Source organism: Mastigoproctus giganteus, chromosome 10, assembly GCF_048544385.1.
Source record: "Mastigoproctus giganteus isolate SK-2022 chromosome 10, ASM4854438v1, whole genome shotgun sequence".
NCBI lineage: Eukaryota > Metazoa > Arthropoda > Arachnida > Uropygi > Thelyphonidae > Mastigoproctus > Mastigoproctus giganteus.
Genome location: NC_143584.1, coordinates 101943315 through 101968398, shown reverse-complemented (window position 1 = coordinate 101968398; position 25084 = coordinate 101943315). Strand labels below are relative to the sequence as shown.

Genomic DNA, 25084 nt, shown 5'->3' with positions numbered 1-25084 from the left:
GTACCATAGTGCACTTCCACTGTGCAAGACATGTTCTTTGTATGACATGATTATACTTCTCTTTCTTGGCGATTCCCTTCTACTTTTGACTCTCTCTCTCTCTCTCTCTCTCTCTCTCTCTCTCTCTCTCTCTCACAGGGTAACTCGGGAATTTTTTTTTTTTTTTTTTGTCTGGTGCAGCATAAGCCTCAGGCTTCCTTGCACCATATAGCTAATAATAATAATAATAATAATAATAATAATAATAATCAGAGATTGGAAGGTTTGCCTTTGAATGAGACATACTTTTGCCCTTAGCTTCTTGTAGTTGATAAGATAAGTTGTGGTTGGGGATCTATGAAAAAAAATATAAAGCATGAAATAAATTCCATGCATTATTTTTTAACTTCTTTGCTTTTGTGCAGTCTTCATTCCACCAATAGTTAAGGTGCCGCTGAGACTGGGGATTCGACAATGAAATTGAACATTTAGCTGCAGATAGTAGGTTTGTTGTTTGTTATTTGGTTTTTAGGAGCAATAGCAGCTAAGGCCATATTGCTCCAGGGATATGCGGTGGTCATTCCCTGACCTTTCTGCATCCTCTGTATTTAGTGGTCACGGGCTCGAACCCCAGTCTAATCAAGAAGCGTGTGCTACGCACTGCTGCTCCTGCCCACCTGGCTATGGAGGCGCCAGAGATAGTAGGTGTGAAGTGATATAATCTGTGGGTTCATCTATGGACTGTTCATATAAATTGCTCATCCAGGGTGGCAGCTGACTGAAACTTGACCCAGTTGGCTTAGAGAACTTCCACTTCCTGCAGGGTTGGGCTAATGGTGGTTGTGCAGTGAGCAGATCACAAATAATCGGAAAATAGTCACTGCCCATGGGATCATCCATAACAGACCATTCTATGATTGAAAACAGAATTGGGGAGCATATTGATAGATCAATTGTAGAAGTTTATGCAGTTGGTAATTATATGTGAGTGGGTTGTTATTTGGTTTTTAGGAGCATTAGCAACTAAGGCCATATTGCTCCGGGGATATGCGGTGGTCATTCCCTGACCTTTCTGCATCGTCCGTATTTGGTGGTCACGGACTCGAACCCTGGTCTAATCAATAAGCGTGTGCTACGCACTGCTGCTCCTGCTGCACCTGGCTACAGAGGCGCCTGTGAGTGGGTGCACCAGTATTAAGAACAATAAGGTTTTGCTTATCCAGAAAGGTTTTAATTAGTCAGCCTTGTGAAACTAATTTAGTCGAACCCCATAAGGGGTGGTGGACACTGAAATTTCCCCCCCTCCCCAAGAGACAGACAGTGGAAGGTAACTGCATTAGCAGGTTTTCATGATCTCGGTAAGAGAAGGTATGACTTGGTGGGAGATAGACTGATACTAGTGTTAATGCAATCTGGGTTATCAAACGTATGGCGACAACTTCAATTTCAGTATGCAAAACAATTTGCAGGTCAGGATCTTTGAGCTGACCAAGATGGCCACACCCCCACGGGCAGCATTTGAAGTATTATTATGATCTTGTCAATAGATGCATAGTTCTTTACCTTGGTAGATATTTGAGAATTTAGATAGGTTTCCTGTAGACAGAAACTAACAGAACAGCAGTTGAATATCACTAAAGTTGCTACAAAATCTTCTACAATTCAATTGTAGAATATAAGGCATTACTGGTGTTTAGTAAAAGAAGCTGTAACTAACTGCTTTTTTTAATGTGACTGGCTTATGATGTTCAGGCTTTGGTTTTTTTTTTTTTTTTTGAGAAGAATGGCCAATTGCTGTCCATATCTTCTTCCATATACAAAGGGTACTAGGAAAGTTTTGCAATATGACGCAACAATGAATCACAGGAAGCTGCTTGTTGCTGCATGTTGAGACATGTTCATACGTGCATAGTAGCCGCCGCACCAAGTCGATGGGCTCAGTTATTCATTAGTAGTGAGAGTGTAAAGTGCTTGCGATGGCATCGTGGTCACGAAATGAGATAAGGACAGTTTTGCGGTATAATTTCGTGCGTGGTTTAACCATAGACCAGTGCTTAGAAGAAATGACTCTTGCACTAGATGATGATTGTCCACATCGTACAACGATATTCAGGTGGTATAGAGAATTCCAAAGGGGAAATTTCACTCTGGAGGATTCTGAGAGGCTGGGAAGGCCACGAACGTCAGTTATGGAGGAAACCGTTACTGCTGCGAGGAAAATGCTTGACGAAAACAGGCGAGTGACCTACCAACAGATAGAGGATACTTTGGGCCTAAATGCACCAGCAATTCGTTCGATTCTGCAAGATCAGTTGCACGTGAAGAAACTTTGTTCTCTCTGGGTGCCGCATCAACTGACTGAAGAGCAGATGACACGACGTGTGACTTGGTGCCGGGAGATGTTAAAAAAGTTTGATAAGGGACAATCTCGGTATGTGAACAACATCGTGACAGGTGACGAGACTAGGCTGTACTATTACGATCTGCCGACCAAGACTCAAAACAAAGTTTGGGTCTTTGATGATGACGACACACCCGTAATTGTCAGAAAATCCCGATCTGTAAAGAAGAAAATGATAGCTGTATTTTTCAAATCGAGTGGAATTGTGGAACGTGTCGTTTTGGACACGCAGAAGACAGTCACAGCTAAGTGGTATACTGAACAATGCCTGCCTAAAGTCATTGGATCAATGAAGAACCTGCGGCCAAAGTCAAGAATGGACACCTGGTACCTCCATCACGATAATGCTCCAGCTTACCGCGCCAAAGCCTGCACAGAATATTTGACCACGACAGGACTGAAACTTCTCGAGCATCCTCCCTACAGGCCAGACCTTGCTCCCTGCGACTTTGCACTGTTCCCGCATGTGAAAATGAAGCTAAAAGGGAGGCGGTTTTCCAGTGATGAGGACCTTCTACGGGCTTGGGACAACGAGTGTGCTTTACTCCCTAGTGAAACTTGGCAGAACTGGTTTAAAGATTGGTTTCGGAGGATGGAGAGGTGTATTGAATGTAGAGGAAATTACTTTGAAAAAATTAAATAAACAAAGCTGTATTGCAAAACTTTCCTAGTACCCTTTGTATATTTATAAGATCAGTTCTTCCTGTCTGGATGAGTCAATTGTATCCATGGATGTTTCATGGATATTCTTTTTGAAATTTGAGCTCCGATTATTTGATGTAGAAGCAATCACTGGGAGAAGAGAACAAGATGTAGCTTGTACTGTAATTGCAGTATTGCTTGCCTAGTTCAACTGTTTAGAGTTATTGGACTGTTGCTGAGAGAGAGAGAACAGTCCGAGCCCAGTCAGAGATTGAAGTGTCTGAAGGGGCTGTAACATCATTTTGGGTGGCCACTGATTGATATTTTTGGGCAACACTGGAGTATGTATGTTTAGTAATACTGGGAGCAATTACTTTCCTTGCTTCTTGAAAACATACTTTATTTTCAATCTTATATTTAACGATTTTCTTTTCAATTTTCCATCTCTCGCATGTCCTTGAACAAGCAGGATGGTTGCCTTTACAGTTGGGGCAAGTCATTTCTTTTGCTGAGCAATCACACTGAGTGTAATCAGAGGACCCCACAATTGGGACAAACTTGGTTTCCTCTGCATGCCATGTGAGAGTAGCCATACTTTTGGCACACAACATCTCAATGAATTAGGAATGTAGGGTCTAATGCGGCAAAGTAGATAGCCTGCTTTTATCGATGATGGTATATTTGGCATGTTAAAGGTTAGAATAATATTCCTTGTAGGTGTAAGTGTATTTTCTCTTTTAACCATAATTCTTTTCACAACAATGACATTTTGATCTTGAAGCTCTTCCGTGTTATCTCCTCCTCCTCCGTGATATTCAATAGATCTCAGCTGGATATAACACCCTTAGATGAATTTAGGGTTGCATAGGAGGGAAACTTTTACTGGAATTCCAGCAAAGTTTATAAGTTTTAGCAGTTTCTCCGAATTTGCAGTTCATTGTTTCCACTAGTAGATCCACTGATTGCAGTCTCTTGACTGTCTTAGGAGATCCTGCCAGACTTTCCAGATGTTTCTGGATAAGGAATGGAGGCAGCTTACTGAGAGGCTAATTTGCAAGAGAGTGCATTATGAGAAATGCAGGAAAATCTGTTGCTGAGGAATTGGTTTTCAACCTCTTGGGTTGCAACGTGTCATGTCCAATATCTAACTCTGGCCGAGAGCTTGTCGGCTCTAGTGGCAGAAACACACTGTGATCCATTTTTGCTCTTTGGCAGATTAACTGCATAAAGTAGTAAGTGTTAGTAATAAAAATATGAAAAATAAAGAAAGATAGCATTTCTTTCTTGCTCTGTACAAGTACTTTTGTAACAGGAGCTGTTATTAAATAAAGAAATTTATTAAGGATAGGAACTTAAAAGAACTATATATTGCTTTTAGACAATTGCACTTTAAACAGAAAAAATGCTCAATCACAATCGTTTGGCACCAGGTGCCTTCTGTACGAGGATTGTAGTAATTGATGTTAAGCAAAGACAGCTGATATTGTCATCACTGCTTGATAAAATTTCATCAGAAGGATAATGCCCAAATAATAAAAATCATTTAATTTTTATTGTTAGGAGTGATATGTAATGATCAGAATGTCTTAATGTTTTGAGCTGCATTTAATTTTTCTTTTTGAAGACTGTACTTCTTTTATAAAGTGACTCTAAAACCATTCTGAATTTTGAAATTGTATCATTAAATTCCTGTTTAAGAAAAATCTCTGTTCTGTGTAAAAATAATACAAACATAGACAAGGTAATGTTAATGCACAGAGTGAATTACATTTCAGGAACATTAGCAAATGGTAATAATTTATAACAATAAAAAAAAAAAAAAAAAAAAAAAAAAGTAACTTTTGTGTGAATTAAGAACATTTCATTTCTGTGCATCTGCCACACTGGTCATTCATTTCTGTAACCAGCGATGGCAATAAAACAATAATAGCCATTTCAGCTTCAATGGTATGTGGATAACCTATGTGATATGCATAATAAAAGTAAATACTAACTTCCACATTTCTATTAGTCCAATTTTAATAAAATTTGGGAAGGCTCAACAACTCATTCTAAAAGAGCAAAATATAAAATTTCACGAGAATTCATCCATTGGGTTTTGATTAGATTTTTAAAGGCACACTGGCAACTTAGGTCATACCCTGTCGAAAGTTGAGAAATGAATGCATTAAAATTTATAGACAATCAAAAAATACATTGCCATGTCAATAAATGTATATATAAACAAAAACTTACTAATTATATAAAAACAAGCAAAGAATAATTATATATATACAGTAAATGATAAAAAGCATTTATATACATATGTTTGTAGCGTGTAAAAACTGGAAAATTTTAGGGAAGTCATCTTTGACAGATATAATCTAAACTGAGTATGCAAGGTTCGGTCAGATGATGCACATTAATAAAATGGAGATAAAAAGATGAGTTTTATGGCAGCATCGCAATGCGCAGCACGCACACATGCACACACAGGAGGGTCATCAGCCCTTAGCAGAAACGACTGCGTAAGATGATCATGTCCTAGGTGAAACCAAGCTAGTGCAAATTCCTCTTTATGATTTATACCCTTTCTATTTAAATGTATCACATCCCTGTAGAAGCACCACTCTCTCCAGTTAGCAAGCACAGACCATGCTGAAAAAAATTCTCCCCCATGAGCCTTGCACAATCTCTCTCTCTCCAGGACTGAACTGATTGATAAGGCTCTCATCATATACTCCCTCCTATTGTGTCATGGCAGAATTGCAGACACTCAAATTTAACTCTAACTCGCGACTTTTTTTCAGAATTGACCTGTACTTGATAAGTAAATCTGCAGATCTCTTACTCTTAAAGTCATTAGTGTACAACAATATCACCTTTTGTGCCCTAAAAAGATGATACTTTTGCTCCCTCACACATACCCTGCTCGTGTTTCACCTATCCTTTTTGCATAATATATTCCCTGTCTCTCTGACAATAGAGTCATCAACAATAACTGCTTCCTGTGGGACCAGCATATTCTGCTTTGGAGATTGCCACTGTGTTGCCTGATGCACACAAATGAGCTCTGGTGTTGAGTTGGGCAGTTTCAGGTGCCATGGAAATAACAGTTTGTTCAAGCCGCCAATCAGGATGAAGATTTATGCTTGCAACAAAAATGTATATAAATGGCCCATTGAGAATTTAGTTTTCTCAATGCTGATGGGATTCTTCTTCTTGCTCAGACCACACGCACACATGAAGGGGCACAGATTCAAATCGAGGAAGGACACATGCAGAATACATGTGACGAAGTTTGCCATTAGCATTAGCAAAGGCATATGATGCAAGAAAGCAAGCTTATATAGCATCAGACAAAAAAAAAAAAAAAAACACACCCTTCTCATTTCACCCATCCACTTGCTCCAAATGTTTATCTAGTTCTGCATTGAATCTATTTAAGCTATCAACTTCTACAACAACAACAACAGATGGAAGTTTGTTCCAGCAATCAACCACCCGCTGGGTAAAGGCAAACTTCCGCACATCTATCCTAAATTCTTTTCTCAATTTGAATTTATGCCCTCTCAGGCGATTATTCTGAGCAAGAGGAAGAATCCCATCAGCATTGAGCATGCTCAAACCATACAAAGCTTCATACACCTCAATTAGATCACCTTGCACGTGCCTAGTCTGAAGACAGTGTAATTTGCAAATCTTAAGCCATTCTACGTAAGAGCTACCCTTTGTTTCATTCACTAATCTTGTTGTCCTTCTCCGTACTTGTTCCAACAGCTCTACATCCTTCTTAAAATGAGGCCTCCAGCCCTGTATACACTACTCAAGGTGTGGCCTGACCACTGCCTTATACAAGGGGATAATCACCTTACCCCTGCTAGAAAAATTTTTGTATATCATTGACAAGACACAATGAGATACTCTTGCAGACCGTCTGCACTGCTCAGAAAACTTCATATCTGCCTGCACAATTACCCCCAGGTCCTTTTCACTCTCTACCACTGTCAGTGTAGAGCCACACAGTTGATACGTTACTCTGGGGTTACTGCTTCCCATATGTAGTACTTTACATTTGTCAATGTTAAACTTCATTTGCCACCTCTCAGTCCACCTTCTCAACTTTTATAGATCCTGTTGCAGCAGCATACTGTCATTAGTGTCCTTAACAACCCTGCCAACCTTCGTATTGTCAACAAACTTGGACATTAAGCTTGATATACAATCAACAATATTATTATTATTATTAGCTATATGGTGAAAGGAAGCCTGAGGCTTTTGCTGCACCAGCAAATAAAAAAAAAAAAAAAAAAAAAAAAGGAATCCCTGATTTATCCAGAGAGAGAGAGAGAGAGAGAGAGAGAGAGAGAGAGAGAGAGAGAGAGAGAGAGAGAGAGAGAGAGAGAGAAGTAGAAGGGAATCACCAAGAAATAGATGAATGATGATCACCAGTTTAGGACCCTGGGTCTGTCAAGCCCATACTCACCAGATGTGAGCTCCTGGGGTAAATATCATTCATAAATACGGAAGACAATGGACCCAATACTGAACCCTGTTATTAGTGGAGAAACTTTGAACCCCAAAGTTTGTCCACTAATAACATTAGTCCATGATGAGCAGTGTCCATTGATTACCACTTTATGTCTTCTCCCACTCAACCATCCCTCTATCCATAGCAGCAATTTGCCTCCAATGCCACACTGCTCCAATTTGTTCAGCAGTCTTCCATGTGCAACAATATCGAAAGCCTTTCTAAGCTCCAAATATATGATATCAAAGTTATTCCCTGCATCCAGTTCCTTTGTGACCACATCATAGTATCCAATCAAATTGGTCAGGCAAGACTTCTCCTTAACAAATACATGCTGTGTCCGAGCTATAATTGAAGTCTTGTCTAGATGATCCTGCAGTGCTTTAACCAGTGCCTCCATTAATTTCCCTGGAACAGAAGTTAAACTGACAGTCTGTAATTACTTGTGTTGCCCCTTGATCCTCCTTTGTGAATTGGAGTCACATTTCCACATCTCCAGTCCATGGGTACCTCCCTTGAGTCCAAAGAAGCTCTCATAATTATGGCTAAGGGTTTGCTTACTTCCTTTGCTGCCTCCTTTAATATAACTGGATAGATCCCATCCACCCTGGGTGCCTTTTTTTATGTTTATCTTCAACTTTCTTCTCAGTTATTACAAAATCATCTAGCTCACTGCCAGACTTTAATTCACCTCTGGTATTCAGCTCCCTGAATAACTCCTCATGTGTGAATGTAGATGCAAAATACTCATTTAGTTTGTTAGCCACCTGAACAGGATCATCAACAGTTGAACCATCAATATCCAGTGGACCAATCTGATTCAACCCTTTCCTTCTAGAATTTACATAGGTAAAGAACTCTTTGCTGTTTTTCTTTGCATCCTTTGCCAAAGATTTCTCATGCCTGCCTAATCTCTTTGAGACTTGGTTACAGACCAGCTTATATCTTATTTCTATGTCACCCACTAATTTATATGTTTCCCATGTATTTCTTCTCTACCATATGTCTCATTAGTTCATCTGACATTCATTTAAGCCTAAATCTTGAACAATATTTCTTAGTTGATATGAAAGCCTAGTAGCTTACAAGATAAATTCTTTGAATGCTTCCCATTTTGAATTTGCTGTTAGTAATATCATGAGTTGGTCCCACCATATTCGCCTTTACGAAAGCAAAAACCCTTCCCTTTACCCCTGATGGTAGTTACCTCTTTGAGTAAATCCCACTTTAGTCCACTGTGATCACTGCCACCTAGTGGTTCCTTTATCTGCAAATTCTTAATGCATGAAGAATCACTACTAATAATCAGATCAATAGTATTACTCCCACTAATTGCCTCCCGAACATGCTGATGTAGAAAACAATCATCCAATAAATCCACAAAAGCCTTGCTAGTTTGTGAGTGACCAACCCACAAATTCCAGTCAATATCTGGGAAATTAAAATCCCTCATTATAAGACTCTCTGATTTACTGGCCCACTCTCTTTCCCTGTACAGTTTCTTATTATACTCATCAGAGTCATTAGGCCTACAACACACTCCTACTCTCAATTTTGATCTCCCAATGCTTATGTCACACCAAACTGACTCGACACTGCACTGTCCAGCGATATCGACTGGCTTCACTTCCTTGGATTTTATGTGTTTCTTAACTAATAGCATAACCCCTCCTCCCTTCCTATCCTTCCTGTACACATTGTGCTCTCCAAATTCTAGTTCTGCATTCCTTATATTTGTGTGACACCACGTCTCTGATATCCCAACAATATCTGTCAATATCACTGACAAAACCCCATGAGCTACTCTTGCAGCCCGTATGCACTGTTCAGAAAACTTCATATCTGACTGCACAATTACCCCCAGGTTTTTTCATTCTCCACTGCCCTGAATGTAGTACCAAACAGTTGTTGGTACGTTACTCTTGGGTTACTGCTACCCACATGCAGTACTCTGCATTTATCAATGTTAAACTTTAGTTGGCATCTCTCAGCCATTTTTCTCAACTTCTACATACTGTTGCAGTAGCGTACTGTCATTTAACAACCATACCAACCTTCGCATCGTCTGCAAACTTGGACATTAAGCCTGATATACCATCATCAATATCATTAATAAATACAAAAACAACAATACACCCAACAGAGAACCCTGGGGGAGTCCACCAATAACATCAGTCCACAAAGAGCAGTATACATTGATTATCGCTATCTGTCTTCTCCCACTCAACGACCCTCTTATCAATTGTAGCAACTTGCCCTTAATGCCATACTGCTCCAATTTATACTGTAATCTGTACTGTAACATATGCAACAGTATCAAAAGCTTTTCTAAAATCCAAGTATATGATATCAAAATTATATTTTGCATCAACTTCTTTAGTGACCACATCATAGTACCCATAAAATTGGTCAGAAAAAACTTCCCCTTAACAAACCTATGATGTGCTGAACGATAACTGCAGTCTTGTCAAGATGATCCTAAAGTGCTTCTTTAACCAGTGATTCCATTTTCCCCGGAACGGAAGTTAACTACTCTGTAATTACTTGTGTCACCCTCTGATCCCCCATTATAAATTGGGAATACATTTGCACATCTCCAATCCGTGGGGATCTTCCCCATAGTCCCAGGATGCTCTCATAATCGTGGCTAAGAGTTTGCTTTCTTTCTTTGCTGCTTTCTTTGATATAAATGGATAGATCCCATCCATGCCAGGTGCCTTACTTATGTTTAACTTACACAATTTCTCTTCCACTTTTCTCTCAGTTATTACAAAATCATTAAGCTTCCTGTTAGATTTTAATAATCTTCTGGCCTGGACTTTGCTACAGAATTTCTCGTATGAATGTAGATGCAAAATACTCGTTTAGTTTGTTGGCTATCTGAGCAGAATCATCAACATCAAATGGATCTATCTGATTCATTCCCTTCCTTCTAGAGTTTACTTAAGTAAAGAAGTCTTTGCTGGGTTTTTTTTTGCATCCTTTGCCAATGATTTCTCATAATCTGCCTTGGCTTGTCTAACCTCTTTGATTACAGACTGGCTTATATCTACCAAAGGTCTGTCTCTTGATAATTTATATGCATCTCATGATTTTTCTTCTCTGCCATGAGTTTCATTAGTTCATCTGGCATCCAATTAGGCCTAAACCTTGAACAGTATTTCTTAATTGGAACAAAAAGCCTAGCAGCTTCCAAGATTACTTCCTTGAATGCATTTCATTTAGAATTTGTTTTTAGTAACATCATCATTTTGTTCCACTGTATAGAATTTAAAAACTGTCCTGAAACCACTGTAGTCACCTGTAGTCCTTTTACCTCTGATAGTAGTTACATCTTTGAGTAAATCCCACATCAGTACACTGTGATCACTAGCACCTAGTGATTCCTTTATCCACAGATTCTTAATGCATGAAAAATCACTGCTGATAAACAGACGAAGAATATTACCCCCCTTTGGTTTCCTCCCAAACATGCTGCTGGAGAAAACAATTGTACAATAAATCCACAAAATTCTTCCTAGTGTACGAGATCTGGGAAGTTAAAATCCCCCATAATAAGACAATCTGATTTATTGGCCCACTCCATTTCTCTGTTGTACTCATCAGAGTCATTGCCTATTACACACTCCTACTTTTAATTTTGCTTTCCCAGTGTTTGTTCCACTAAACTGACTTAGCATTGCACTGTCCACACACACTAACTGGGTCCACTTCCTTAGATTTTTATGTGTTTCTTAATTAACAGCATAATCCCTCCTCCCTTTCTGTACACATTATACTCCCCAAATTCCAATTATGCATTCCTTATGTCTGTGTGTCTTATATCTATGTCTCTGATATACCAACAATATCTGCATTTGATATCTTGACCAGCACTACAAATTCATCAAATTTATTTGCTGTACTCGCAGAATTTGTATACATGCACCTGTTCTTACTCTTAGTTACCCTAACACAGCCGTATTTACTTGTTCCAGGCTGCTGATCATTCCAATAGAAGCAGTGCAAGAATCATCTTCACCTCAGCCTGTGGATACTGTTAATTATTAGTCTGAGAACCCCCCCAAACTAGCAGTTTTTCAACCCACATAACACTGCCTCGATAGCATCCACATATATTCTTGCACCCTTTCTATTTCAGCGAATCCCATCCCTGCAGAAACGATCTCTCCTGGTAACAAGCACAGACCATGTTGAGAAATTCTTCCCATGAGTATTGCACAGTCTTTCCAGGTCGAATTGATTGACAAGGCTGTCATCATATACTCCTTCCTATTGTTGTTTGGGCAGAAAATAGAGACATTTTCAAATTTAACTCTAACTTGCTGCTTTTTTTCAACATTGACCTTTAGTTGTTAAGTAAGTCTGCTGATCTCCAATTCTTAGCATTAGCAACAGTAAGGCATGTGATGCAAGAAAGCCAGCTTATACAGCATCAACCAAAAAAAAAATAAAAAAAAAAAAAACCTTCATATTTCACACATCCATTCGCTCCAAATGTTTGTCTAGTCCTTCCTCTGAATTTATTTAAGCTATCCACTTCTACAACGACAGGTGAAAGTTTGTTCCAGAAATCAACCACCCGCTGGCTAAAGGTAAATTTCCACACATTTATTCTTCAACTTGAATTTATGTCCCCTCAGGAGATTAATCTGGGCAAGAGGAAGAATCCCAACAGCACTGAGCTTTGCTCAAACCATCCAAGGCCTTATACATCTCAATCAGATCACCTCGCAGGTGTTTAGTCTCCAGACATTGTAATTTGCAAAACTTAAACCTTTCTTTGTAAGAGCAACCCTCTGTTCCATTCACTAATCTTGTTACTTTTCTCTACATCTTTCCTAAAATGAGGCCTCCAGACCTGTATACAATACTCAAGGTGTGGCCTAGCCATTGCCTTATATATGGGATAATCACTCTAATTATGACTTGCTAGAAAAGTTCCTGTATATCATTGACAAGACACCATGAGCTACTCTTGCAGAAAACTTCATATCTGACTGTGTAATTACCCACAAGTCCTTTTCATTCTCTACCCCCCTCCCCGAGTCTAGTACCACACAGTTGGTACATTACTCTGGGGTTACTGCTAATATCAGTGTAGATACACGATAATTTATCCTTAAATAAATGTGATGTCATGTTTGCATTTCAGGGCAGCTGCCCACCCACCGATGATAAGGCCAACAGCTTTTGAAACGGTGACCGTCTGGGTGGTGGTATCCATTAGAATAAATAACAGATAAATAACAGTAGTCTTCTCTACTAGAGAAATGTTATTTATTTGAAGTAGTGCAATACCTGGTATCTACTATTATACAGTTAATTTAAACCCCATAATTATATTAATACCATGCGCATTGGATCTTCAAATAATGTATCATTCTGTACACCATTTGGCATCTCTCATATTGTGGACTCACTTTGCAACTGTGATTAGCATGTGTGCATTATCAGGTTACCTGCCCCACCTACCGATGATAGGCCAACAGCTTTGAAACAGTGACCGTCTGTGTAGGTGGTATTCACTGAGCATAAATAACAATAGTCGCCTCTGCTAGAGAAGTCATTACTTATTCAAAGTAGTGCAATACCTGGTATCTCATTGTGAAAGTAGCCACAATATGAGATACAATTAAAACTGTGCCTTCAGTAGTTTAATTTATGGGTAAACTGTGGTGTATTTACACCGATATTATATAGAAAACAACAATAAACCAAACACTGAACCCTGGGGGACTTCACTAATAACATTAGTCCATGAAGAGCAGTGTCCATTGATTACCACTCTCTGTCTTCTCCCACTCAACCATTCCTTTATCCATAACAGCAATTTTACCCCCCAATGCCATACTGCTCCAATTTGTACAGCAGTCTTCCATCTCCAACAGTATATATCAAAATTATTCTTTGCATCCAGTTCACTTTGTGAACACATCATAGTATCCAATCAAATTGGTTAGATAAGACTTCCCCTTAACCAAACACATGCTGTGTCTGAATTATAACTGAAAGTCTTGCCTAAATGATCCTGCAGTGCTTCTCTTGACTAGTGCCTCCATTAATTTCCATGGAACAGAAGTTAAACTAACAGGTCTGTAATTACTTGTGTCACTCTTTGATACCCTTTTGTGAATTGGAGTCACATTTATACATCTCCTATGAGTGCTTCCTCTGAGTCCAAAAAAAGCTCTCATAATTATTGCTAAGGGTTTGCTTACTTCCTTTGCTGCCTCCTTTATTATAACTGGATAGATCCCATCCACCGCTGGCACCTTTCTTATGTTTATCTTTAACAGGTTCTGCTCCACTCTGCTCTCAGTTATTACAAAATTATTTAGCTTACGGCCAGAGTTTAATACACCTCTGGAACTCCTCTACCTGAATACTCCTCATGTGTAATGTAGATCCAAAATACTCATTCAGTTTGCTAGCTACCTGAGCAGGATCTATCAACAGTTGAATCATCGATATAAAGTGGACCAATCTGATTCATTCCCTTCCTTCTAGAGTTTACATAAGTAAAGAACTCTTTGCTGTTTTTCTTGTGCATCCTTTGCCAAAAATTTCTCGTAATATGCCTTTGCCTGCCTAACCTCCTTTGTGACTTGGTTACAGATCAGCACATATCTATCGTAGGGCTTCTGTGTCACCTGTTAATTTATATGTATCCCATGCATTTTTCTTCTCTGCCACATGTCTAATTAGTTCATCTGACATCCATTTAGGCCTAAATCTTGAACAATATTTCTTACTTGGTATGAAAAGCCTAGTAACTTCCAAGATTGATTCTTTGAATGCTTCCCATTTTGAATTTGGTGTTGTTAACATCATCAGTTGGTCCACAGTATAGAATTGAAATACTTTTTCAGACCACCGTATTCTCATTTTACGAAAGCAAAAAAACCCTTCCTTTACTCCTGATGGTAATTACCTCTTTGAGTAAATCTCACTTCAGCACAATGTAATCACTGCCACTTAGTGGTTCCTTTATCTGCAGATTCTTAATGCATGAAGAATCACAACTGATAATCAGATCAAGAGTATTACACCCTCTAGTTGCCTTCCCTAACATGCTGCTGCAGAAAACAATCATCTAATAAATCCACAAAAGCCTTGCTAGTGTGTGGAGTGACCAACCCACAAGTTCAAGTCAAGTCAGTATCTGGGAAATTAAAATCCCCATTATAAGAAAATCTGATTTACTGCCCCACTTTATTTCTCTGTACAGTTGTTTATTATACTCGTCAGAGTCTTTTAGGCCTATAACAAACTCCTATTCTCAATTTTGTTTTGCCAGTGTTTATATCACACCAAAGTGACTCAACACTGTACTGTCCACCTATATCAACTAGCTGCACTTCCTTAGATTTTGGTGTTTCTCAACTAATAGCATAATCCCTCCTCCCTTTCTGTATAGCCCCAAATTCCAATTCTTCATTCCTTTTATTTGTGTGAAACCACGTCTCTGATATCCCAACAATATCTGCCTTTGATATTTTGAACAGCACCTGAAGTTCATCAAATTTATTTACCAAACTCCTAGCATTGGTGTACACACGTTTATATGCACGTGTTCTTATTCTTAGCTACCCTAATACAGCCCATGTATTTACTTGTTCTGCGATTACTCCCAGTAGTCTCTGATATCCCCGCACCTTGTTTTCCAGGCTGCTGCAAGAATCGCTTTCACCTCTGCCACCACGTTAATCTATTAGTCTGTGTATCCCCCCACTCCACCCAAGCTAACAGTTTTCTGACTCACCTAATACTGCCTCAATAGCAACAGCAAATATTCTTGCACCCTTTCTGTTTAAGTGTCTCCCATCCCTGTAGAAGCAGTTTCTCCTCTTAATGTCATTAGTGCAAACATGTTCAACGATATCACCTTTTGTGCCTTATAAAAGATGATATCTGCTCTACGTCATCAACTCTTGCGGGAGCAGCCACATTCTCCCTTGAAGATTGCCTGCTGTGTTGCCTGATGCACGAGTGAGCTCTGGCATTGAGTAGGGCAGATGAGCCCTTGTTGGGTCCCCCATGTTAATTCTTCCAAAAGGCACCTATGCTATTCTTCAAACTCTTATAAACACCCATCAAAACACTAAGTTGGTTGCCTAATTTCTTGACACACTGTGCACCTAGCACACACAAAGACATCCTCTTTGGCTGGATCAATGATCTGTTCCAGAAAGATCCACAAATACATTTTGCAAGAGGCACATTTCTTTAAGTTTTGATGTGTTGGAGAAATCACACCCTTTTGGTTCTCCAAGTGCCACAGACCTCCCGTGTACTTTGTGCACATTACTTTGCTGCTCTAGTCTGGGGCCATGGTTTCCATATAAATAAAACTTAATTAATTAAAAAAGAAATTAATAAGGTTAATAAATTTAACTGATTAATTTACATTACTACACAATTCTAATGCAGTGACGCTACCCAGTTTTACATTATACCTTACGCTATCAAGTTATGCTACACCGTAACGCACAATGTTAAATTAGTTAAATCCTTAGCTAAATACAAAAGATATATCCCCAAAAAGTGATTAAACCTTCAATCTACTTAATTATTACTATTAAAACCCTACTATTCTTCTGTACCACTGGTTACATGCTACGATATTTGTGCCAAAACACCAATACTTCGTTACTCTACTGGTACTACTATAGTAGTACCAGTAGAGAGTTAACTTACAAAATCACTAGCTAAATTAAAAGAAATAGGCTAAAGAATGCTACTCAGTCTATTTAATCCATTTGTTGATATATGCAAAGAATTTCTTGATGCTTTTCTCTGAATTCTTAACCAAGGCTTTGACTTCCTAACACACAAGGTAACTTTATTACACATTAAGTTGCACTTATTATATTACTCTGTATCCCTCTGACAATTAATCGTCCCATGCATTTTTCTTCTCTGCCACTAAGCTATCAATATAAGGAATCAGTTTTATCAATATAAATGATTACAAGTACATTAATCTTACTTGTTTTGAGTTAAATCCATAAAATCCATAATTAATATATAATTTTATCTTTGCACTAAACTTGTTTTTACTACCTGATATACCGTATGACTGTAATTTTCCTTTTTCCATAAGGAATTAGTATAGTATAGAGTCAGTTTCAGTATTTATAAATGAATTAAATAAATTTTTAATTACTGGAAAGAAAATCTAGAGGATGAAACTCAGTGTCATCAAGTGAAAATAAATGAAACAGGAATTATTATTATTATTATTATTATTATTATTGGCCATATGGTGCAAGAGGACTGAGGCTTATGCTGCACCAGCTAAAAAAAAATTCTGTTACCCTGAGAGAGAGAGAGAGAGAGAGAGAGAGAGAGAGAGAGAGAGAGAGAGAGAGAGAGAGAGAGAGAGAGAGAGAGAAGGGAATCACAAAGAAAGAGAAGAATGATAATATCCAGCTCGGGACCCTGGGTGTGCCAAGCCCATACTCATCAGATGTGAGATAAACTGAAAGATAAGATGAGTTAAAGAAAAAACAGAATTTTTTATTCTCTGATTAATAACGACAATATCTGCATTTGCACTGTTAATAGCTATAGATAGAGCATCATTTCCAGTCTTATCAAAAGCATGCTGATCAACTCCATGTTTCAGAAGCAAGCATACCTGACTAAAAGAAACAACAAAAACAGCAAATATAAGTAAGTTGAATTGAAAACAAATATTTAAAAAAAAAGAGGTCCATTTTCTCTTTGAAATTTATATATAATCATATAATAATTTGATCAATTACACTTTATGATCATCACAAATATATATTTTATAAAGCAGAATTTCTCATATGCACTGCCCTATTATTAATACCTAGACACTGCATATATACAATACCCTTTATTTACAGGAAAACTAAAGAATGTGTTGAATCCTTTAGCCTTTATAACAGTCTCTGTCAAACACTCTCCGCCAGTTTTTTAGGCATGTTTGCACACATATATATAATAACATATACATATAATGTTTTTATATATATATATATATATATATAAGTTTGTATTAATATAATGAATAAAGTATACATAAATGGATGTGAAAGTTACACAGAGTGCCAGTAACTAGAAGGGTGTGGAAAGTAAAAAAAGAAAGGTGAAAGAATGTTAATATCCTAAAGGTTAAAGGCTGAATTACAAGCCAGTAGAAAGTGGGAGAACTGTAAAGTAAAATTAGTACATCAAAATACTAATAAAATAAAAATGCAAATAAATTGAAAATGAAAATAAAATGATAGTGTTATAGCTGTCATCAGATATGGGGGGAACCATTTAGAAAATGGTTGAATATAGGTAAGGCAAATATGCTTGATCTGATGTCAGCTGAAATAAATAAATATTGATACATGATCAGGTATTTCATCAGGGAACTACTAAAAATGCAGTTCCTGATACACCTGACCGTGTATCAGGAACTGCATTTCTATAGTTGTTCATAGTAGTAGAAGAAAAGTGATAAGCCAAAAAGCAACGAAAATGAAATTAGCACATTCTAATACAGTAAGGACAAGGTAGTCCCAATGCAGTGTAATTTATTTAGGTAAAAATAAGGATCAAAAAGTTAGAATAAATATGGTTAATATAAATATGTTTAATATAAATATTGTAGTTTTAAATGTTTTCCACCAACCTTATGTAGAAATAAAACACAACGAAAACAAAAACTGGAATCTTGATAACTATGTATTTATAATAAATTATTTACAATAAATTAAATTTAACTTTACAACTAAAATATCTGAAATATACATATAAAATATACATTAAAATATACTGGGTTAAGAACAATAAAACACATTAAAATATACTAAATTAAAAGCGATAAAACCATAGCTTTCGAAGGCTCCTGCCTTCTTCTTCAGCGGTATTTTCTTTGTTCTGCAGTGCTTCTTTAAATATCAGCAGGTTCACGGTACTCATCACGTGTTCCGTTCTCTTGTGTTATGGAACTGTTCATCCCTTCTGAGGATAGTAGCCTCAAAGAGGGGATGGATCTGCGTTCCTCTATCTCTATTAATGTTCACTGTGGAACAGATCCGCAAACTCTCGAGCCACTTGCGGACCCAGAACTTATGCGCCCGATCGGTGATGATAGCATCGTCCGGGGAGATCTGGTGCTGCTTCTCCCAAAAATGCTCGGCCATGGCAGACTTACCATACTCCGCATTTCTTATTGCCTTAGTGTGCTCCCCCAGACTATCTTTGAGACGGCGTTTTGTTTCCCCTACATAACACTCCCCACAATCCGGGCATCTAATACTATATACGACCCCACTTGCATTCTCTTTTTGAATGGGGTCCTTTACTTGTGACACGATTGTGTGCAGCCTCCGCCCTGGAAGCTGCACACAACGCGTCTGATAATTTCTTAGTATTCTAGTTATAGGATTGGTTAGACCCGGATAGTAGGGAATATATGCAGTGGATACTGGCGTAAAAGATTCGCCTCTCCTCTGATTTCTTTTAATATATTTTTCTATAATCTTCTGGGGGTAGCCACATTTTGTAAGATCCGTCATGACGCGTTCATACTCTACCTTCCTATCCTCGGAGGTACTACAGTGTGATTTTGCCCTGTCAACTAATGTTCTAACCACACTGTTCCTATGATGGCTGGCCTGAGCTGAATTGTAGTGCGAATATTGACCTTTACACATCGATTTCCTATAGACCTTAGTCTTTAGTTGTTGGTCTTCTCTACAGACAACACATCTAGAAACGGCAAAACTCCTCCTTCTTCTACCTACGAGGTAAACTGTATGAATGGGGAGAAGCCATTTAAAATATTCAACACCTGATCTTCACTCCCCCTTTCGAATAATTGAAAACGTATCATCTACGTATCTTTTCCAGGGGAGCATAGGGAGAACACTAACGTTAAATATTCTAGCCTCGAACTTCTCCATAGCTAAATTAGCTATAATTGTGCTAATGGGGGAGCCCATGGCTGTACTGTTAACCTGCTTATACATAGTATTATCAAACACCATAGTGGTGCTTGAGAGGCATAATTCTATACTTTTCAATATCCTCTAAATTTAATTGTGTTCTAGTATTTAGAGTGGTATCTCTCCGAAAGGCCATGTACCAACCCATGTACCATGGTATCTCTCCGTGCACAACGCACTCCATGGTCAATCGGAATACATGTAAATAGAGATGTCACGTCGAAAGATATCATAATTTCATTCTCTTCTATGCATTGGCTTCTTATAAAGTGCACAAAGTCTTTGCTGTCCTTAATACTAAATTCAGAAAGTCCTACTAATGGAGATAATAATTTGGCTAAGAAACCAGATAGTGGATATGTGGGACTACCTATAAATGAGACTATGGGTCTAAGTGGTACACCCATTTTATGAATTTTGGGCAAGCCATAAAATGTCGGTATTTGGCTCCCTGTAGCATGCAGTACCCAATATTGTTCTTTGGAAATTTTGCTAGACTTAAGCCAACTCTGTACCATTCTATTCACTTGCCGTTCCAAGTTAAGCAGCAGACTTTTCTGAATAACCTTATAGGTTGTTTGATCATTCAATAAATCCAACGCCTTATTTAGATATGCTTCCTTATCAAGAACCACTGTTGCCCTACCTTTGTCCGTGGATAAGACCACAATACTATCATCTTGCTTGAGGCTTTTTAGCACTAGACTTTGCTTCACATTGAGATTAGAGGGGGCGTCTTTAGCTTGACTGAGGATGGCTGCTGTGTTAACTCGAATTTCATTAGCCATATCTTCGGGAAGTTTATTTATAGCTCTTTCCATGCCATTTTTGGGAGAAGCAGCACCAGATCTCCCCGGACGATGCTTTCATCACCGATCGGGCACATAAGTTCTGGGACCGCAAGTGGCTTGAGAGTTTGTGGATCTGTTCCGCAGTGAACATTAATAGAGATAGAGGAACACGGATCCATCCCCTCTTTGAGGCTAATATCCTCAGAAGGGATGAACGGTTCCATATCATCCACTCCCGAGCCACTTCCAGTTCCATACCACAAGAGAACGGAACACGTTGATGAGTACCGTGAACCTGCTGGTATTTAAAGACATACTGCAGAAAAAAGAAAATACCGCTGAAGAAGAAGGCAGGAGCCTTCGAAAGCTATGGTTTTATCGCTTTTAATTTAGTATATTTTAATGTGTTTTATTGTTCTTAACCCAGTATATTTTATATGTATATTTCATATATTTTAGTTGTAAAGTTAAATTTAATTTATTGTAAATAATTTATTATAAATACATAGTTATCAAGATTCCAGTTTTCGTTTTCGTTGTGTTTTATTTCTACATAAGGTTGGTGGAAAACATTTAAAACTACAATATGAATATACCCAACCTCAGAGGCCTGTTTGAAAAATATAAATATGTTTAATATAAATATGTAGAATTTAGTGTAGGATTTAAATGATTTAATTAAATTAGGAACAAGCATATGGTATAGGGTGAGGTATTAAATTGAGGATGGGGAAGGGAAAAAGGAGTACAGTAAACCTCCGCTATTTGCGGTTGCTGCTTTAATAAAAAATTAAACAAAAAAAAAAAAAAAAAAAAGTGAATTTTAAAGTGCTGTGAACATTTTCTGCCATAAAAAAACATGGGCATGGCGAAAATCATCTTTCCCGGTCAAAACAGCGCTCAGCGAGTGGGGAAGGGGTGACAAAATCGCAAGTGTGGATGTTTCCTGCTAATCCTTGTTCAGTATGTGTTATGCGATTGTCATGGAAGGTGTCATCGCTTGCTTTTAATTTATATGCTTATAAATTTATCAATTTATAAATTGATATGCTTACAAATGTGAAAAATCTACCGTTTTCCAGTGTGTTAATGGTTAAAAGAAAGTGACTTTATTGTGGACAAGTTCTTTTCTAATCCCTACAAAAATTTGGCTACGAATAACAAGGGAATTGTGAAAAGATCAAAGGTGATGACATTTGGGTAAAATTGAGTTATTAGACAAAATTTCTAACGGTGAAAGTGTCTTGTCAGTGGCAAAACATTATAAAATCAATGATTCAACGGTATGATCAATCAAAAATTGGAAGACAAAATCTGCCGTAGTGTCTGTGAAAACGCGATATTTGCTTCAAAAATTTGCTCTGTAACTCGTGATGTTAAATTAGAAAAAATGGAAATAGCTTTAAATCTGTGGATAGAAGACCGAACTCAAAATAAAATTTCATTAAGTTCAGTCATCATTCGTGAAAAGGCAAACCACATTTATCAACACTTTAGTGAAACTAGTGATAGCACTGGCGGGATTAGTTTTTTAGCTATAGCAAAGGTGCTAGTTTGAAAGATTTGTTTGAAATTTCTAATAAATATTACATTTAATATTAAAGTGTTTCTTATTTTCATTTCGATGCCTTATGCTTGTATTTCACTGTGTACTGTCTATGTACAGTCATATTATGAAGGCACATATAATACATACATAGACAAAATTTTAGACTAGTTTTTCTTATATATTTAATATCTTGGAACGGAACCCTTTTATTATTATGGGAGCCATAACTCAGTATTAGCGTTTTCGGTATTCACGGCATTTCTCAGGAATGTAACCCCCGCGAATAGTGGGGGTTTATTGTATTTTAAATAAATAAAGACAAAAAACAGCAATAGAATTAGGACAGTAGGAACGTTCATATTATACTCGTACACACTAACAGTTTTACAAATGGGAAGTACAGTAGAAAAAAGACAGTAGAAAAATAAAAAGCAAAGAAAAAGTTATTAAATAAAACTAAGCTTGCTGGGGTTGTGAGGCCCAACCTTATAGTAAGGGCTCTGGCATTTGTAAGCATTAGTATAAAAGGGAGCTAATACCAAATTCTTGTATTAAAATGAAAAATATATGTGTCAAAACATGCTGAGAAACGAATCTAGAACAAAACTGAAAGTATAATAAGAAAGTGAAAGATATCTGGAAATTTCAAGAAATGCGCAGCAAAAATAAGCTGGCGGGAAAAAATATATGCATATCAGACTGATAAAGGCGGGAGGAGGGGGGGATGACGCACACATATTCAGTAGAGTAGATGAATGCATGCAAACTTAACCACATTAACAATAAACTGCATGAAAAAGCAATTTATAGCAGCGCAGTGGACTTAATAGTAAGCTGCAAAGAAACGCGAAACAGTGGGAAAACAGTGACCTCTATGGTCTTATTTAGAATTCAAGTGTATGAAGATAATTTAAAATTAGTGTTGAAAAAAGAAATGTGGTTGGAATATTCCAATACTATTCCTTTTCCAACGCTAATTTTAAATTATCGACAACTACAACCTATAATTTTTATTAATTATATAATATTCATTATATAATATAATTCTAGCAGTAAGCTACAGAATCTTGAAATAACTGGGAGTAAAGTGGAGGAGAAACTGTTGAAGATAAACACAAGAAAGGCACCCGGGGTGGATGGGATCTATCCAGTTATATTAAAGGAGGCAGCAAAGGAAGTAAGCAAACCCTTAGCCATAATTATGAGAGCTTCTTTGGACTCAGGGGAGGTACCCATAGACTGGAAATGTGCAAATGTGACCCCAATTCACAAAGGAGGATCAAAGGCTGACACAAGTAATTATAGACCTGTGAGCTTAACTTCTGTTCTAGGAAAATTAATGGAGGCACTGGTTAAAGAAGCACTGCAGGATCATTTAGACAAGACTTCAGTTATAGCTCAGACACAGCATGGTTTTGTTAAGGGGAAGTCTTGCCTGACCAACTTGATTGGATACTATGAGGCAGTCACAAAAGAACTGGATGCAGGGAATAACTTTGATATTATATACTTGGATCTTAGAAAGGCTTTTGATACTGTTGCACATGGAAGACTGCTACACAAATTGGAGCAGTGTGACATTGGAGGCAAATTGCTGCTATGGATAAAGGGGTGGTTGAGGGGGAGAAGACAGAGAGTGGTAATCAATGGACACTGCTCATCGTGGACTGATGTTATTAGTGGAGTCCCTCAGGGCTCAGTGATGATGGTATATTGGGCTTAATGTCCAAGTTTGCAGACGATACAAAGGTTGGCAGGGTTGTCAAGGACACTACTGACACTATGCTGCTGCAACAGGATCTGGAAAGGTTGAGCAGATGGGCTGAGAGGTGGCAAATGAAGTTTAACATTGACAAATGTAAAGTACTACACATGGGAAACAGCAACCCCAGAGCAACGTATCAACTCTGTGGTACAACACTGACAGTGGTAGAGAATGAAAGGGACTTGGGGGGTGGTTGTGCAGGCAGATATGAAGTTCTCTGAGCAGTGCAGACGGGCTGCAAGAGTAGCTCATGGAGTATTGTCAATGATATACAGGAATTTTTCCAGCAGGGATAAGGAGGTGATTATTCCATTGTATAAGGCGATGGTCAGACCACACCTAGAGTACTGTATACAGGTCTGGAGGCCTCATTTCAAGAAAGATGTAGAGCTGCTGGAACGAGTACAGAGAAGGGCAACAAGATTAGCGAATGGAACAAAGGGGTGCTCTTACGAAGAAAGGCTTAAGTTTTGCAAATTACAGTGTCTGGAGACTAGGCACCAGCGAGGTGATCTGATAGAGGCGTATAAAGCCTTGAATGGTTTAAGCATGCTCAATGCTGATGGGATTCTTCCTCTAGCTCAGAAAAATCACCTGAGAGGGCATAAATTCAAATTGAGGAAAGACAGATGTGGGATAGACGTGCGGAAATTTGCCTTTAGCCAGCGGGTGGTTGGTTGGTGGAACAGACTTCCATCCCTTGTGGTGGAGGTTGATAGCCTAAATAAGTTTAAGGCTCAGCTGGACAGGTATTTTGAACGAACAGAGGGGTGAAGTGGAAGTGGTTTTTTTTTTTTTTTGGCTGATGCTGCATAAGCTTGCTTTCTTGCATCAAATGCCTCTACTAATGCTAATGCTAATGCTATATATATATATATATATATAATTTCTATATATATATATATATATATATATATATATATACATACAGTGGTGTTCAAAGAAAGTTCATCACCCCTTAAAATTGCAATTGTCGTCCAAATAATGTAAGTATATGGCAATATTTCTTACAGATTGCATCAGATAAGATTGACATGCATACACGATGACGTAATATTGCATCAGGTGTTACTTTCAGCTATATAAGCATGCTCTGCAAGTCATTCCTTGCTTTTGTCAGGATGGCGAGTTACGTGCAGTTGATGCCACGAATAAAGAGTGCTATTGTTGCTTTATGTGAGGAAGGACGTTCTTCCTGTCATATTGCTTATAGAGTGTCTTGTAATCAGTTGACAGTGAGTAGATTTCATTCCAAATCAAGAAACTGGTTCTGCTGATAGGAAAAAAGGAACCGAATGTAAACAAGTCTCTACGCCAAAACAGGACCACATTTTGAAGTGCTTAGCCTTAAAAACCATAAAGCTTCTTCATCTGAGTTGAAAAGAAAAAGAAAAAGGAGTAGTAGCAAGTGCAGTAACAGTCAGAAGACTGTCTTAAAAAATGGACTTGTAGCCCGCCGTCCTAAGAAGAAGCCC

General features: G+C 38.0%; 1 protein-coding gene across 1 annotated transcript in view; it reads right to left on the bottom strand.

The window, feature by feature from the left end:
- CenB1A (Centaurin beta 1A) overlaps nucleotides 1-25084 on the bottom strand; it is an 806494-nt gene that overhangs the window by 23377 nt on the left and 758033 nt on the right. The window contains exon 22 of the mRNA XM_090384002.1: nucleotides 17074-17179. Within this exon, the coding sequence (XP_090240128.1) occupies nucleotides 17074-17179 (106 nt within the window). The remainder of the gene's footprint in view (nucleotides 1-17073; nucleotides 17180-25084) is intronic.